This window comes from Chrysochloris asiatica, unplaced genomic scaffold, assembly GCF_000296735.1.
Source record: "Chrysochloris asiatica unplaced genomic scaffold, ChrAsi1.0 scaffold00042, whole genome shotgun sequence".
In the NCBI taxonomy this organism is placed as follows: domain Eukaryota; kingdom Metazoa; phylum Chordata; class Mammalia; order Afrosoricida; family Chrysochloridae; genus Chrysochloris; species Chrysochloris asiatica.
Window position 1 is genome coordinate 9,197,958 of NW_006408560.1, and position 14,337 is coordinate 9,212,294.

General features: G+C 41.8%; 1 protein-coding gene across 1 annotated transcript; it reads right to left on the reverse strand.

Moving 5' to 3' along the window:
• Positions 1-6,209: 6,209 nt before the first annotated feature.
• Positions 6,210-10,563, reverse strand: S100A10 (S100 calcium binding protein A10). Its single transcript, XM_006861443.1, has 2 exons — positions 10,417-10,563; positions 6,210-6,632 (listed from the first exon to the last, which is right to left on the reverse strand). The coding sequence occupies exons 1-2, from the start codon at positions 10,546-10,548 to the stop codon at positions 6,471-6,473; spliced, it is 294 nt and encodes a 97-aa protein (XP_006861505.1). The 5' UTR covers positions 10,549-10,563; the 3' UTR covers positions 6,210-6,470.
• Positions 10,564-14,337: the final 3,774 nt, after the last annotated feature.

The window sequence follows — 14,337 nt, forward strand, 5'->3', positions numbered from 1 at the left end:
GTTTTAAGTGGAAACTTCCACTTTAAATTTTGAAGAGATCTGTGCACATGCATAGTAGAATCCCCCAGGGGAGTGGGGGGTGTCCACTCACCTAGGAACCCCTTCTGATCACCAGAATGGAGGTGCACAGACAGCGAGAGACCAATGAACATAGAGTGTCCACACCTTTACCTCTGCAGTTCTGTTAGGTGTCTGTGGCTGCTCTGATCTTTCCCCTGCTTTGTCTTGCCCAAGATGGTGGCTCTGGGAGCAGCTGAGTGTCTTGAATTAGAAAGCACTGGATTTCTTGTTTCTGCTACCAATTCCCCTAGCTGTAAGCCTTCCAACCTTCTAAATAGTATTTTATTTGTGCTTCAGAATTCTGGGACCATCCTCTGAGCCTGCTTGGTCTAGTATTCTGTGTTGTTGCTGACAGAGCTCCTCACTGCACGTCCACCCAATCCGCCATCTTGTTTGTGCTCTCATACATACTTTTAAAGTGTGTTCTTTTCAAGATCTATTTAGTGCCAGGATTTTTACCTTTTGTGCTTTTTGTTGTGATTTAAAATGGCTTCTAAGTGTACTGCTAAAGTGTTAATCTAATATTTCTAGGCTCAAGAAAAGATTTACAGTGTTTTTGATAGTGAGTCCAATGTTAGTGATTGAACTTGGAGTATATAGTCAATAAGATGTCTTTAAACAGAAAAACACGTTAAACAAAGGTATCTACTGATCAGTTGATGAAAATGTTGTGACCAGAGGCTCACAAGAAAGTAACCCTGTATTTCTCCTAGGAGCAATGGTTAGCTAATTAACTGTTCACCATGACTTTAAAGAACATAATTATGGTGAGTAAGGAGAATCAGCTGCACCTTATAGGTTGTCTGGAGGAGCCAATGAGTTAATACTTGTAAACACTGGAACAGAACCTGGACCATAGTAAGAACTCTGTAAATATTAACTGTCGTCCAAGTTTCTTCTAATCTTCAAAGACCAAATAGTGTCCTACCTCTGACATAAAATCTCTGACTCATCTTGCCCAGTCCACAGTGATGTCTTATTCTTCTGAAAGTATAACACATGTGACTATTTGATACTTAATTGACTGCAGTAGCACCCAGTGACAGCAGCAGGTCTTAGAAAGGGACAGAATATCTGGGTTCAAATTTTGATACTGTCATTTACTGTATCAAATGACTTTGAATGAGTTACTTGAGTCTCAGTGTTGTCATATGAACAATGGATATTATAATAACCTATCAAAGTTAGTGGAGTCCTGGTATGGCACTGTAGGGTAAGCACTGGATTGCGAACCACAAAGTCAGCAGTTCAATCCCACCAGCCACTCCTTACAAACCCTATACAAGGTCGTTATGGAGCTCTGGTAGCATAGTGGCTATGAGTTAGGCTGCTAATCTCGAGGTCAGAAGTTTGAAACTACCAGTGGTTCTGTAGGTGAAAGATGAGGCTTTCTGCTCCCGTAAGGATTTACAGATTTGGAAACCCTGTACAGGGTCACTGTGAGTTGGAAACAGACTCCACAGCACACCACCACCACCACCATAAGCCAGAACTGACTTAACGGCACATAACAACAGAGTTAGTATGAGGACTAAGTAAGATAATACTTAAGATGTGTCTCATAAAGGTCTTGACTTATGGTTGTTGCTTTTAGCTGTAGTCAAGTTGTGCCCTGACTCTTGAGGATCCTGTACACAATAGAACAAAACACTGCCCAGCTGTGAGCTATCCCATGACCAGTTGAGGATCCGACTGTTGTGATTTACAGGGTTGGTCACAGGTTGATTTTTGGATGTAGATTGGCTTCTGAACTCATGGTAGATCCTCAACTGACAGACTTGAGCTATTAAAAAGATGCTATTTAGAGTTTTGTTTTCTGGACTGTAAAAGTAGGCATTGTTGTAGAAAATTTATATAACATGCCAATGAATGTTGTTAAGTGCCATCGAGTCGGTTCTAACTCACAGGGATCCTGTATAGGGTTTCCAAAGGTGGCTGGTGAGCTCGAACCACCAACCTTTGAGGTTCCAAACAACCCTGCAGTCCAGCACATTAATCCACAGCGCCATACCAGAACTCCTACCATGTATGGTGGTGGTGGTGGTGGTGGTTATGTGCCACGGAGTCAGTTCTGACTCATAGCCACACTGTACAGGGTTTCTGAGGCTGTAAATCTTTACAGGAACAGAAAGCCTCATCTTTCTCCTGTGGAACAGCTGGTAGTTTCGAGCTGCTGACACTGAGGTTAGCAGTCCAACTCATAACCACTACGCTACCAGAGCTCTTTTACCAGTATATAGAGAGAAGAAAATTAAAATAATCCCATAAACGAATTCCTTGAGTTAATAACTCTAGTTATTAACAATTTCTCTAGTTAATAACTCTTACCCTGAACACACACACACACACAACTGGGGGTATTTCCTTTAATCTGAGTCTATGTGAACAGACACACATATTTAACAAGGAAAGAATTCCCTTCATGTGCCAATTTTCTTTACTTTATATAGACATTTCCTCATTTCATTTGCTATTCTTCAAAGTCATGTTTCTATGATTCACAAAGTGTTGTTGTTGTGAAGTGCCGTCAAGTTGGTTCCTACCCATAGCGACCCTGTATAGGATTTCCGAGGAGCAGCTGGTGAGCTTGGACTGCCGACCTTGCAGTTCAAATGGCTTGATTCACAAAGTACCCATGTATATTTATATATTTTATTTGATGATACCCTATTGTGTGGTTCCCCCCACCCCAGGTTTTAGCTATTCTGAATAATGCTGCATTACTTATTTTTGTATATGAATCCTTGTATCTTTGATTGCTTTAAAAAGATAATTCATAGGAATAGAAAGACTGAAAGAAGACCTATTAAAGGATCTTGGTTGATATCGTCAATGTGTGCCTCCTCAAAAGGTGTCTAAGTTACATTCCTATCAACAATGACAAAGGGTGCCTATCACATTTCTCCCTTGCCAGTGCTGTTGTTGTTATTTAACATGCTATCGGTTCTATCTGCTATCTTCTGATCTAGACTGTATTCTCCTTGAGCAAGCAATGTGGACACCTGCTTCTTTGTACTTGCCATAGAATTTATTTTATTTATTTATTTTATTAAATGTTTTTATTTTGGATTGAGTGAAAGTTTACAGGGCACATCATCAGCTTCACATTCAACCATTCATATAGCTTGTTTCATTACATTGATTATTATCCCCTCCATATATCATCAGTTAACAGTGTTTCTCTCTATCCTCTTTAGCTTTTTGTTTGTTTGTTTGTTTGTTTTTTTTGGGGGGGGGTGCCATAGAATTTTGCTGGTGCCATTCACACAGTGAATTTTGTTAAAATTTGTCAAATGAATAAATTTCTACTCACAACTATTCCTCTGAAGTTGAGAATTGGAAAATGTATTTAAACAATCACCTCTAAGTTGGTTAAAGGAGTCCAGTTGTGGCACTCTAGGATAAGCATTGGCCTGCTAACCAAGGTAGGCAGTTCAAACACACAGTCACTCCCCAGAAATACTATACATGGTTGCTATGAGTCAGAACCAACAGTATACCACTTGACAACAACAACAAATTGGTTAAATTGAAAGAAAGGTGTATGGATTTGGTTTTCCAGGGTGAGAGGGGTGGATAGGAAAGAATTATAGGTAGCTTACTGATGTTCAGGAACAACAGAACAGGTCTCAGAAAAAAATGAGATTTTTTTTTAAGGGTCAGCTCTATAGCATGTTTCAAAATGGTTTTCTACACTGTTATCCATTCGTTCTTTGTAACTATCTGCATGCCAGAGGGGTGGGGTCTGCTTTTTACAACTCAGTCTTGTAGTTGACTCGGTGGAATTTTCCAGATGGTTCCTCCTGATGACAATTGGCATCGTTGCAGCTTTGCCCTCTGGGAGCCATTTGGCTGCGGTCCCTGAAGCCTGGACAGCTGTTTCAGCAGGTCAGACTGTGGGATCTGTGTGTTTTTGTTGGAAGGAGAGCTAAGTACCAGTTTTATTTTCCTTGTGCGAGCTATTTACTAGATGCTGAGAAGTGAGGCTAACATGAGGACAATATCACTCCCAACACACACACACATAGTGACTCTTGTGTGTGTTGGACCACTTTCTGAAAGTCAGAGGGTCAGGGTAACCTGCAGGGAATAACACATTGCTTCAGATTTTTTACAAATTTACATACCCACTGTGAAGATGATACTTCCTTTTCCCTACCATTGGTTGAAGTTGTCAAGGACTTCATTCTTCTTGGATCAACTATTAACACTTATGGAAGCAGCAGTCAAGAAACCAAATGACGTAGTGCATTAGGTAAATCTGCTGCACCAGACCTTTTTAAAGTATTGAAGAAAAAGATGTCAGCTTGAGGACTAAGGTACACCTGACCCAAGCCATGGTATTTTCAATCACCTCATATGCATGTGAAAGCTGGACAGTGACTAAGAAAGACTGTAGAAGAATTGATGCTTTTGAGTTATGGTGTTGGAGGAGAATATTGAAAGTGCCATGGGCTGCCAAAAGAACCAACAGATCTGTGTTGGAAGAAATGCAGCCAGAGTGCTCCTTGGAGGCCAGGATTGCCAAACTTCGGACATATTGTCAGGAGGGAGCAATTGCTGGAGAAGGATATCATGTTTGGTAAGGTGGAGGGTCAGAGAAAAGGAGGAAGACCCCCAGTGAGATGGACTGGCAAAGTGGCAGCATCAATGGTCTCAAGCATGGCAACAAATGTGAGGTTAGTTCAGGATCAGGCAGTGTTTCATTCTGTTGTGCTATGAATTGGTACTGACTCGACGGCACCTAACAACAACAACAACAAATCATTGGTTAGAAAATAAAAATCCTCACAACTGAACCAATAAAACAATATCATGATTAATGGAGAAAAGATTGAAGTTGTCAAAGATTTTTTTACTTGCATCCACAATCAATGCCCATGGAAGGAGCAGCCAGGAAATCAAACAGTGAATCGCACTGTAAAAATCTGCTGCAAAAGACCTCTTGAAAGTGTTAAGATCAAAAAGGTTACTTTAAAGATTAAGGTGTGCCTGACCAAGCCATAGTATTTTCAATCACCTCATATGCATGTGAAAGCTGGACAATGAATAAGGAAGAATGGAAAATAATTTATGCATTTGAATTATGATGTTGATAAAGAATATTGAAGGTACAATAGACTGCCAGAAGACTAAACAAATATGTCTTGGAAGAAGTACATTCAAAATGTTTCTTAGAAGTGAAAATCAGTCTCATACTTTAGACAGGTGATCTCAGGAGGAACCAGTCCCTAGAGAAGGATATCATGCTTAGTAAAGTAGGTCAGTTGAAAAAGGGAGAGACTTTCAATGAGATGGGTTGACACAGTGGCTGAAACAATTGGCTCAAGCATACTTGTGAGGATGGTTCAGGACTGGACAGTGTTTCATTGTTATATATGAGGTTGCTGTGAGTCAGAAGCAAGTTGATGACACCTAACAACCATTGCTGTTTAATGCCATAAATGTTAGTGTAATATTATTACTGATATTACATCACACTAGATACGGGGAGTTAAGAGTTGAGCAGCTAACTGGAAGTCAGTGCTTCAAACTCACAGGCTGTTCCATAAAAGACTATAAAGATTTACAGTCTCAGAAACTCTAGGGTACAGTTCTTCTTTATCCTAAAGGATCACTATGAGTCAGAATAGACAAGCAGTGGGTCAGCACACTAGATGCGCTCTCTCTCTCTGGTTAGTTTTCTTAATAGATTTATTTTTGCCCTAGACTTTGCAGTGAAAAGTTGAAAAGGCAGTGATTTAACTAGGCAAGACAGTGTTCAGTAGTTTTGTGCTTTCTCTTAATCCTTGGAGTTTGAGCCCTTAAAGGGATGAGCTACTAACTGAAAGGTTGGAGGCCTGAGACCACCCAATGGTCCCTCAGAAGAAAGTCTGGGGATCAATCTACTTCCCAAAAATCTGTCGTTAAAAATCCAGTGGAGCACAGTTCTACTCTGACATGCATGAGTTAGTTACCAATAGTTGGAGTCAACTTGATGGCAATTTAAACTTTTTGAAAACAGAAGTCAGATCAATCAGGGAAGTTAGACTCCGGGTCTGAATGGAGAGTGTTTCCATTCTACTGGTCTGTGCTGTGCCCAAGGGCATGCTGGTGCTTGGTAAAATGAAGACGGGAATAAGGATTTCTGAAGGAACAAACATTCAATCTCAGATTAGGTATTAAAAAAGGAATTTTTATTGAGGGCAAGAGGATGCAAACAATATAAAAATCAGAAGCTTATCTGGCGTTGAATTGACTTTTCTTTCTCTCCTTGTCAAATGGGATAGATTTTATTTGTACACATTCTCAAGGGTCCCGATCTGCTCATGAAATCCTTACACAGGGGAAAGCTGTAGGGCAGATTCCTTAAGCAGCTCTTTGGGATGACTCTTAACAGGGTGGGAGTGATATCTCAACTCTGCCTACATCTACTTCTTTCCCTTCTGTTTCATGTGTACTACAAAATAGTCATTGCATGCGATGGTGAGCCCAGCAATGAGTGAAAGAAAGCTCTGGAAGCCCACTTTGCCATCTCGGCACTGGTCCAGGTCCTTCATTATTTTGTCAACAGCCAGAGGGTCTTTTTGGTTCTGAAAAAAAAAAAAAGCAAGAAATCTCAGTCAATGGTTACAATAAGGTACTTATTTGATTTACAGCTGACAAACACGAGTACAGTCTCCCAATTATTTAAACTCTTGTTTTGGGTCATAAGACTTTTTTAGAGGTTACCTACATGCTACACTTTGTGGGAGCATGTCAGTCAATTCATGTTTATTTGAAGCCAGGAAACAGGTTCCTGTGACATTCTTTCATATAACTGTAGGAACCTTGTTGTTGTGAAGTGTCATCAAATTTGTTCTGACCCATAGCAACCTCATATAGAGTTTCTGAGGAGCAGCTGGTGAGCTTGAACTGCCAACCTTGCAGTTCAAATAGCTTTGCAGTCTGATGCATAAATCCATACCGCCACACCAGGAGCCTTAGAAATAGCCAATTTCAGAGAGCTCAGAAGAGAAGACTTGGGCCAGAGAACCTAGATGCAGGTGTCCTAAATTTTAAGCCAGAGTTCTTGCCACTTATGAATCCATATGGCGTTCTGACTGGCCAGTTTAACTGTTATAATTTTTAAATCACAAGTTCTGTCAAAGGACCATCCATCCTAGTGGTGGTGGTAGTTGTGTGCCACCGATAAGGTTTTCGAGGTTGTATGCCTTTACGGGAGTAGAGAGCCTCATCTTTCTCACTCAGAGCAACTGGTAGATTCGAACTACTGACTTTGAGGTTAGCAGCCCAGCTCGTAATCCAGTACACTACCAGAGCTCTTTAAGGGCCTTCCTAGAGTTCCCATTATGTAGTTTAAATATACATTCTCTTGTTGTTGTTGTTAAATGACATAGTAGGTTTCAACTCATAGCGACCCCATATAGGGTTTCCTAGGAGCGGCTGGCGAGTTTGGACCACTGACCTTGAGGTTCAAACCAACCTTGCAGTCCAGTGCATTAACCCACTGCCACACCCAGACTCCCTACATTCTCTTGTTGTTGTTGTTAAGTGCCGTCGAGTCGGTTCCGACCCATAGCGACCCTGTACAGGGTTTCCGAGGGTGTAAATCTTTACGGGAGTAGAAAGCCTCATCTTTCTCCCGCGGAGTAGCGTAGTGGTTACGAATCAGGCTGCGAACCTTAAGGTCAGCGGTTCGAAACTACCAGTCGCTCCTCGGGAGAAAGATGAGGCTTTCTACTCCCATAAAGATTTACACCTTCGGAAACCCTGTACAGGGTCGCTATGGGTCGGACCCGACTCCACAGCACATAACAACAACTACATTCTCTTAGTAAGCGTTTATTCCTGACAGCATGGTCAACTCTTGAAAAGGGAAACTTGTTATGAAAAAAAGTCATAAGGTTATTTAGGGAGTAAAGATGCTAATAGGGTATTCTTAGGTTTGGAGAGGATGAAGAGACAGCTCTCATTTCTCCTTGGCAAAACTGAGGCCAGCCTAGTGTGCCTGAGTGATGTATGTTACATAGCTTAGTAGGTATCAAATATCAATTGAGGAGTATCTCTAAAATGCCTTCTTTATGAGTTGATACATTTGTGTCATCTTATACTTTTGCTGAACATTGTTCTTTGGATGGGTTTCAAAATGAGTACATATAATGCAGTCATAAAGTCTCAAGACTCTTGACATCTGGTCTGAGTGACTGGGGCTGAACTAAGCAGGCAGAATTCCCTTTGTTTTCATCTTGTTTCCAAAGTGATTGGCTGGCTCAGTTCTTTTTGTAGTTCTGCTAGTTCGGAGGGAAAAGTGTGGGTTCTCTTATGAGTCCATGTCATCAAGCCGAGAGGGAGGCCTGGCCTGTTAGAAAGTGTTAAAGGGCTCAGATAAAGAATTTATGAATTCCAGTTACAGTGTCACTAAATGAGGGCACCTACAGTGTCTCAAATGTGCTGGGCGTTAATAAGTGCATTGAGAAATTCCTAAAGTTAAAGCAGCAGCATTTCCTACAAAAGAACTACAAACTGTTACTCTAAGGAGTTCACTGAAACCTGCTGTATGCAGCTATTTATACTTTAAGTGGGCTGTGGTCAGAATGAGTAAAATTTGGATGACATGAGGGGTCAATTTTAGAAACAAAATGCTCCAGTCGATGCAGTAAGTGTGGGCGTACTTGGAATTATGACCCTGTGCCTAGAATAAACTACCCTGCTATCTTCAGTACTTCCTGCTACATATGCCCTTTAAGTTCCCCATGCTACAAAGCCTTTTGGGTAGGAGGGTCTGTGTCTTACATGATATTTACCCTGGCTTCTAAGTTATACCACCACATGATTCACAACTGTTCATGTGATAGGCTTACAATGAGGCCATTCTGTCCTTGCATTTTATACTTGCCTTGAAGAATCATAGAAAGTGAAGGTAACTTGGCGTTAATCATACCATGCCCTCTCATTTTACAGAGACGGGAACTGAAGTTCAGAGAGCTGAAGCAATCTGTCTACCATTAAATTAGGACAGAGTTGGATCTTCTAACTCCTGGGGACTACATCATAAAAAAACAGTTGCTGTCACGTTGATTCTGACGCATAGTGACCCCTTGTGTGTTAGAGTAGAACTGTGCTCTAAAGGGTTTTCAAGAGCTAATGGCTCAAGAGTAGATTGGTAAGTCAGTCTTCTGAGTTACTTCTCGGTGGATTAGAACTGTCAACCTTTTGATTAGCAGCTAAGCATGTTATCCGTTTATACCACTAACAGACTCCGGGGCTAAATCATAGAACTCTAGAAACAGAGTTACTATAATCTAACTGGTTCCGAGACAGTATTGTACTAATTGCAGCTTTGAGTCAAGCTCTTTTTATTTGTTCATATAACTGGTATTGATGAGATATAAATCATATTGCACCGCAAAGCCCCTTGTTTACTGACCTAAGACTCAGGGACTTAACGAATGTGCTGTTTACCAGGCAGATGACAAGAGGCAGGGCCCAGCCTTTTACAGTCCTTTCCCTTCACCCTTTAAAGGTTAATGCATTATTCAACACCAAGCGAAGTAACGAACCTTTCAAAGTGATTGTATCTGTGGCAGGAAAACCAAGTCTGACACTCCAATCTAGCATTTTGTCAGGCAGTGTTTTACCTTCAGTTAACTTCTAAAACTGTCTCTTGAGGGTGGCTGCAATGTAAAAGGAAACCTATGCCCTGTGGTCTGATATCCTGAGTAATGTATCTAAGCTGACAGCAGAGTCCTCGTCTAATCTTCAGCAATCCTTCCTGGGTCTGTTAAAGGTGAGACAATAGCCCAAACGCTGCTGGCTTCTGTGTTCTCAGTGCATTGTCAATGTGAAAAGCAGTTAGTTATTGAGTGAAGCTTGGCTCTCATTTATAGATAGTCAACAACGTTTCTTGCAGATTAGAGATGAGAAAATAATAATTTGAAAAATCCCTTGATCTGAAGGGACTTAAGAAGGGAGACTCAAGTTGTTCAAAGTAGAATCTGACCAGGATGTGGCACCTCCAGCTCCAAGTTTTTGGACCTCAGTGCAACCAATCCCCTGGTTGACCACTCTCTCTCAAAGGCCTCTTCCCCAACACAGTCATCTCAGTGGATGCAGATGGCTCAGGAAGGAGTTTTTCTAACAAACACCTCCTGTTATGACTGTTTGTATGTAGTCTTAATTCCAGATTGTGAGTTCCTTGAGGGTAGGAACTGTGTCATCATCACTTTCCTCGCATAGTATATTACAAATAATAGTAGGCACTCAGTTATGTGTAATCAACAAATGAATGAAAACACCTTTCTAGTAGGGAAAGGAGCCGAGGCCTATGAGCATTGATTTTTCTGTCAGGTTCTTTCTGCACTTTGCAGCACTTACTTCCAAAAATCCAGGGAACTCCTTTTCCATAAGCACCCTCAGGTCCTCCTTCGTTAAATAGCATTTATCCCCAGCAAATCTGTGAAACGTGGACATCATCGTTTCCATGGCATGTTCCATTTGAGATGGCATTTTGGTGAGGTCTGTTGGGAGTCTGTTAAAGAATGTAAAGAAACAGGGTTTACATGAACTTTTAGGCCACAAGGATTACAAGGTCTTTCATCGATCATTGAAAGGGGGATGATTAGAATGATCATTTGTTCCTTTCTGGCTATAAATTCAATGAATCTAAGACCCAATTGGGATCTCTTGCTAATGAAAATAGACACCTCACGTATTAGCGTTTTGAATGGGGGATTTGTCTAGCTGCCAGCTAATTCTGCATAAATCACCTAATGAAGAGTAAAAAATGATAGTCATTTGGGAAAGCATGACAATGTCCTTTTTAACTGACAAAGCACCAACTGAAAGAACAGATATTTCATCATTTCTTTCAGCACTGGTAATCTGTGGCTGAGTACCATCAACCCACACAGTCAAATCTGCTTAATATGAAAACTTCAACCTTCCAAGCTTAACTGTTCCATCTGATTCCAGGGTTTAGAAATCTGGTTACAGATTACTGTATGAAGGGGCTTCATAAAGTTTGTGGAAAAATGGAATGAAAAGATAATGAAAAATTCCCATGAACTTTTTGAAGTCCCTTCTTGGTGTCTTCATTGAAGTTCTGTACTTGTCATTTTAATGTGATAAAAACATTTGCATCTCCGATGGTAAAATGAACTAGTCTCACTCCAGTAAAAGCTACTGAAAGTCCATGCTCTAGTTCTCTTGGGAAGATAACTTCTTGTTGTTATGTGCCATCGACCAGGAAATAAAAGTAACGGTAAACCCCAAGTCCTTGTGGGTTGATCTGTCTTCTGGCAGCCCTGGACAGAAGAGGTGTTTCAGAGTTTGGGGTAAGGTGGAAGAGCAAGAGCTTTTTTATCATGAAGGGTCTAATAAGAAAGTAAAGGAAATATGTCAGATTATTATATTTGGGTATAATGATCTGGGGGACTATGTCTCATCAACAACCTGGCACTTAATAGGATAGGAACTCAATGAAGTTTGGCTTAATTGGAAGGAATGCTTTAGCCAGAATAGAGAAGCTTGGACTAACATCACTTAAAATCACTACTGGATAGGAAACAAGTGAATTTACATAAACATTGTAAAATATCACTTCCTCCTCCTCTCCCTATCCATGTCCCTAAAAAAAAAAAAAAATCCCCAAGAATAGACTTTGAGCGCAGCTGGAGAGGCTGGTATTTTCCCTACTGAAAAGTGCTAGCAGGAACCTGATTTTTGCTTTCCACATGGGTCCTGCAGCTGACAGATGTGAACAGAGATCCCTAAATGTTGTCCTTTCTAGAGGAAAAGGTAGGAGTTGGTGAACATGAGGACTGAGCAATTACACTTAAAAACTGTAAATTCTACCCTTGAATACCCAGAGAAGTATGGGAATCAGCATAGCAAAGAATGTGTTACTCGAGAGCATGCAATAAACCAGGATCTGACATGATTCATCTGGAAAGCAGCTCTCTTGAAGGAAGCAGCACATTAATGCTGCAAAGTCCACTGTGAGATGAATACCAGTGGAAACCACACCCTTTCCCTTGTCTTCCATTCAGTCTGTTAGTGGTATAAACGGATAACATGGGTTTCAGATGGCAGTGTTTAGTGGGAGGGAGTCAGCTTTGCCTGGATTAACTCTGGAAGTCCAACACTGTATGTCCTTCAAGAGAAGTGAGCTGAGTGAGTCACCTATAGGAGAAGGACATGGAATTCCCATCCCCATTGTTAAACACCTCAGGAAAGGAGTTAGATGCTACAGAGGTTTTAAAATACCTGGGCCTAAACTCAGAGTGGAAGGAACTCTGGTAGCATAGTGGTTACGAATCGGGCTGCTAACTCCAGGGTCAGCAGTTCGAACCTACCAGTTGTTTCGCGGGAGAAAGATGAGGCTTTCTGCTCCCATAAAGATTTACAGCCTCAGAAACCCTGTACAGGGTTGCTATGAGTCGGAACCAACTCCATGGCACATAACAACAACAACAAGCTCAGAGTGGAGTCCTGGTGTGGCGCTGCAAGATAATGCACTGGATCGCAAGGTCAGTTTGAACTGCAAGGTTGGAGGTTCAAATCCACCATCCACTCCTTGGAAACCCTCTCCAGGGTTGCTATGAGTTGGAACTGACTTGGCGACACTTAGCAACAAGCTCAGTGGCAGAACACTTCACTATCAATTCCCTAAGATCCTGGATGTTGAAATGTGCTGTGGGACATCTAATTGACCTTTTTCACGGGGCAGGGTAGAAGGAAACCCAGAGTGCATTACAAAGCTAGAGAAGTAAGAAAGGGAATGCAGCAGGATAAACTCACTGCTGACCTAGTCTGACTCATGATGACACCATGTGTTGTAGAATTGAACTATACTCCATAGAGTTTTCAATGGCTCAAGAACAGGCTTTGAGCTGTGTGATCTTTTTGAAGTAGACCACAACATCTTTCTTCCAAGGTGCCTCTGAGTGCCTGTGAACCACCAACCTCTTAGCAGCCAAGTGCTTCATTAAACCATTTGGGCCACCCAGGAACTGTGTGGTAGGACCCCAAAATAGAAAGATACGCTAATCAACCAACTTCTAAGAAATACAAGCTGAAACAGGTTGGAAAAAGCCTAGCCATTTTGAATATCTTCTTCCTAACCAGTCTTACTAGCCCTCTGAGAGCGTTCAGATCTCAGGTGACTCCTCTTCCACTCCTTCCTTGGCAACACTTATTATCAAATGATGGACCTCCTGGTCCCCGTTCCTATCCCCAGAAGTTTTATTCATTGAATGGATTGTGAATACAGCAGACAGCTGTCGTCCTATTTGTCTAGTAAACCTTTTGTACTAACAATGCTAGGTAGAGGCTGGCCGGGAGATTTAAGATTGTGAAGTTGAAATTAAGTGCTTAAAATGGAGACTATGGCCTTTGACCACCCTTCAGGTCTAGAAGGGAACTCACCCTCGTGGATTAATTTTCAACCAAGAGATGAATAGGTATATAGGGGGACAGCAACACTAGTGAGGTATGCTCACCATGGAACGGTCAAACACTTAAGACCAAAACCTGGGAACAAGGCTCAGAGGGATTGGGAAGGAGGGTGGAATGGAAATAGGAACCACAGGGAGGAAGCAGGACAACTGTTATTGCATAGAAGGGATTGCAATTGCTGAGATGAAAAAAAAACTGTGTGATTTGTTGCATGTAAAATTGATGATCTGCCTGTAAACCTTCACTCAATAACACACACAAACTGGAAGGGATGCCATGGTCTCACCTCAAGAGTACTGACCAGGGCCACAAACAAGGAATCCTACTTTGAAGGAGCCAGCACTGGCTAAAGACCAAGGGAAGCTGGGAAACACTGTGACTAAGACTCTGTGCTCTAGTGGCTCGTGGATGAATCACTTCCGAGGCCACGTAGCGTTCTCTGTGGGTCTTTTTCTGGCGTGCAGCTGCTGTTCCACTAAGTCAGGTGGCTCGCCCTCCTTCCTTGGGCGGGGCCTCGCTGGGTGGGGCTGACTGCAGCACTGACCGTTGGTTGCTGAAACAGCAGTTCTTCTGAACTTGACTGACGTTTCCACCCCTCCCCAACCATCCAACACTCCACTCCTGGGAAAGGGTGGGACTCCCAACTTCCTGGTTGAATACCTTGACGGTAGGGTCTTGCAGTGTTCTCTACGGACTCACTTATATTCTCCTGTACCTGAAACACTTGACCACATTTCATTGTCTACCTGGTCTGCCCTTCTAAGTCCTTCATGATTAACACCTGTGAATGATTTCTGCTTTTATCCATTAACCTCTCAAGTACAGTTTGCTTAATGAGCG

Coding starts and splice junctions, on each gene's coding strand:
- S100A10 (XM_006861443.1), bottom strand. CDS start 10,548: ATGCCATCTCAAATGGAACATGCCATGGAAACGATGATGTCCACGTTT. Junction 6,633..10,416: donor AGTTCCCTGGATTTTTGGAA/GTAAGTGCTGCA, acceptor TTTTTTTTTCAG/AACCAAAAAGACCCTCTGGC.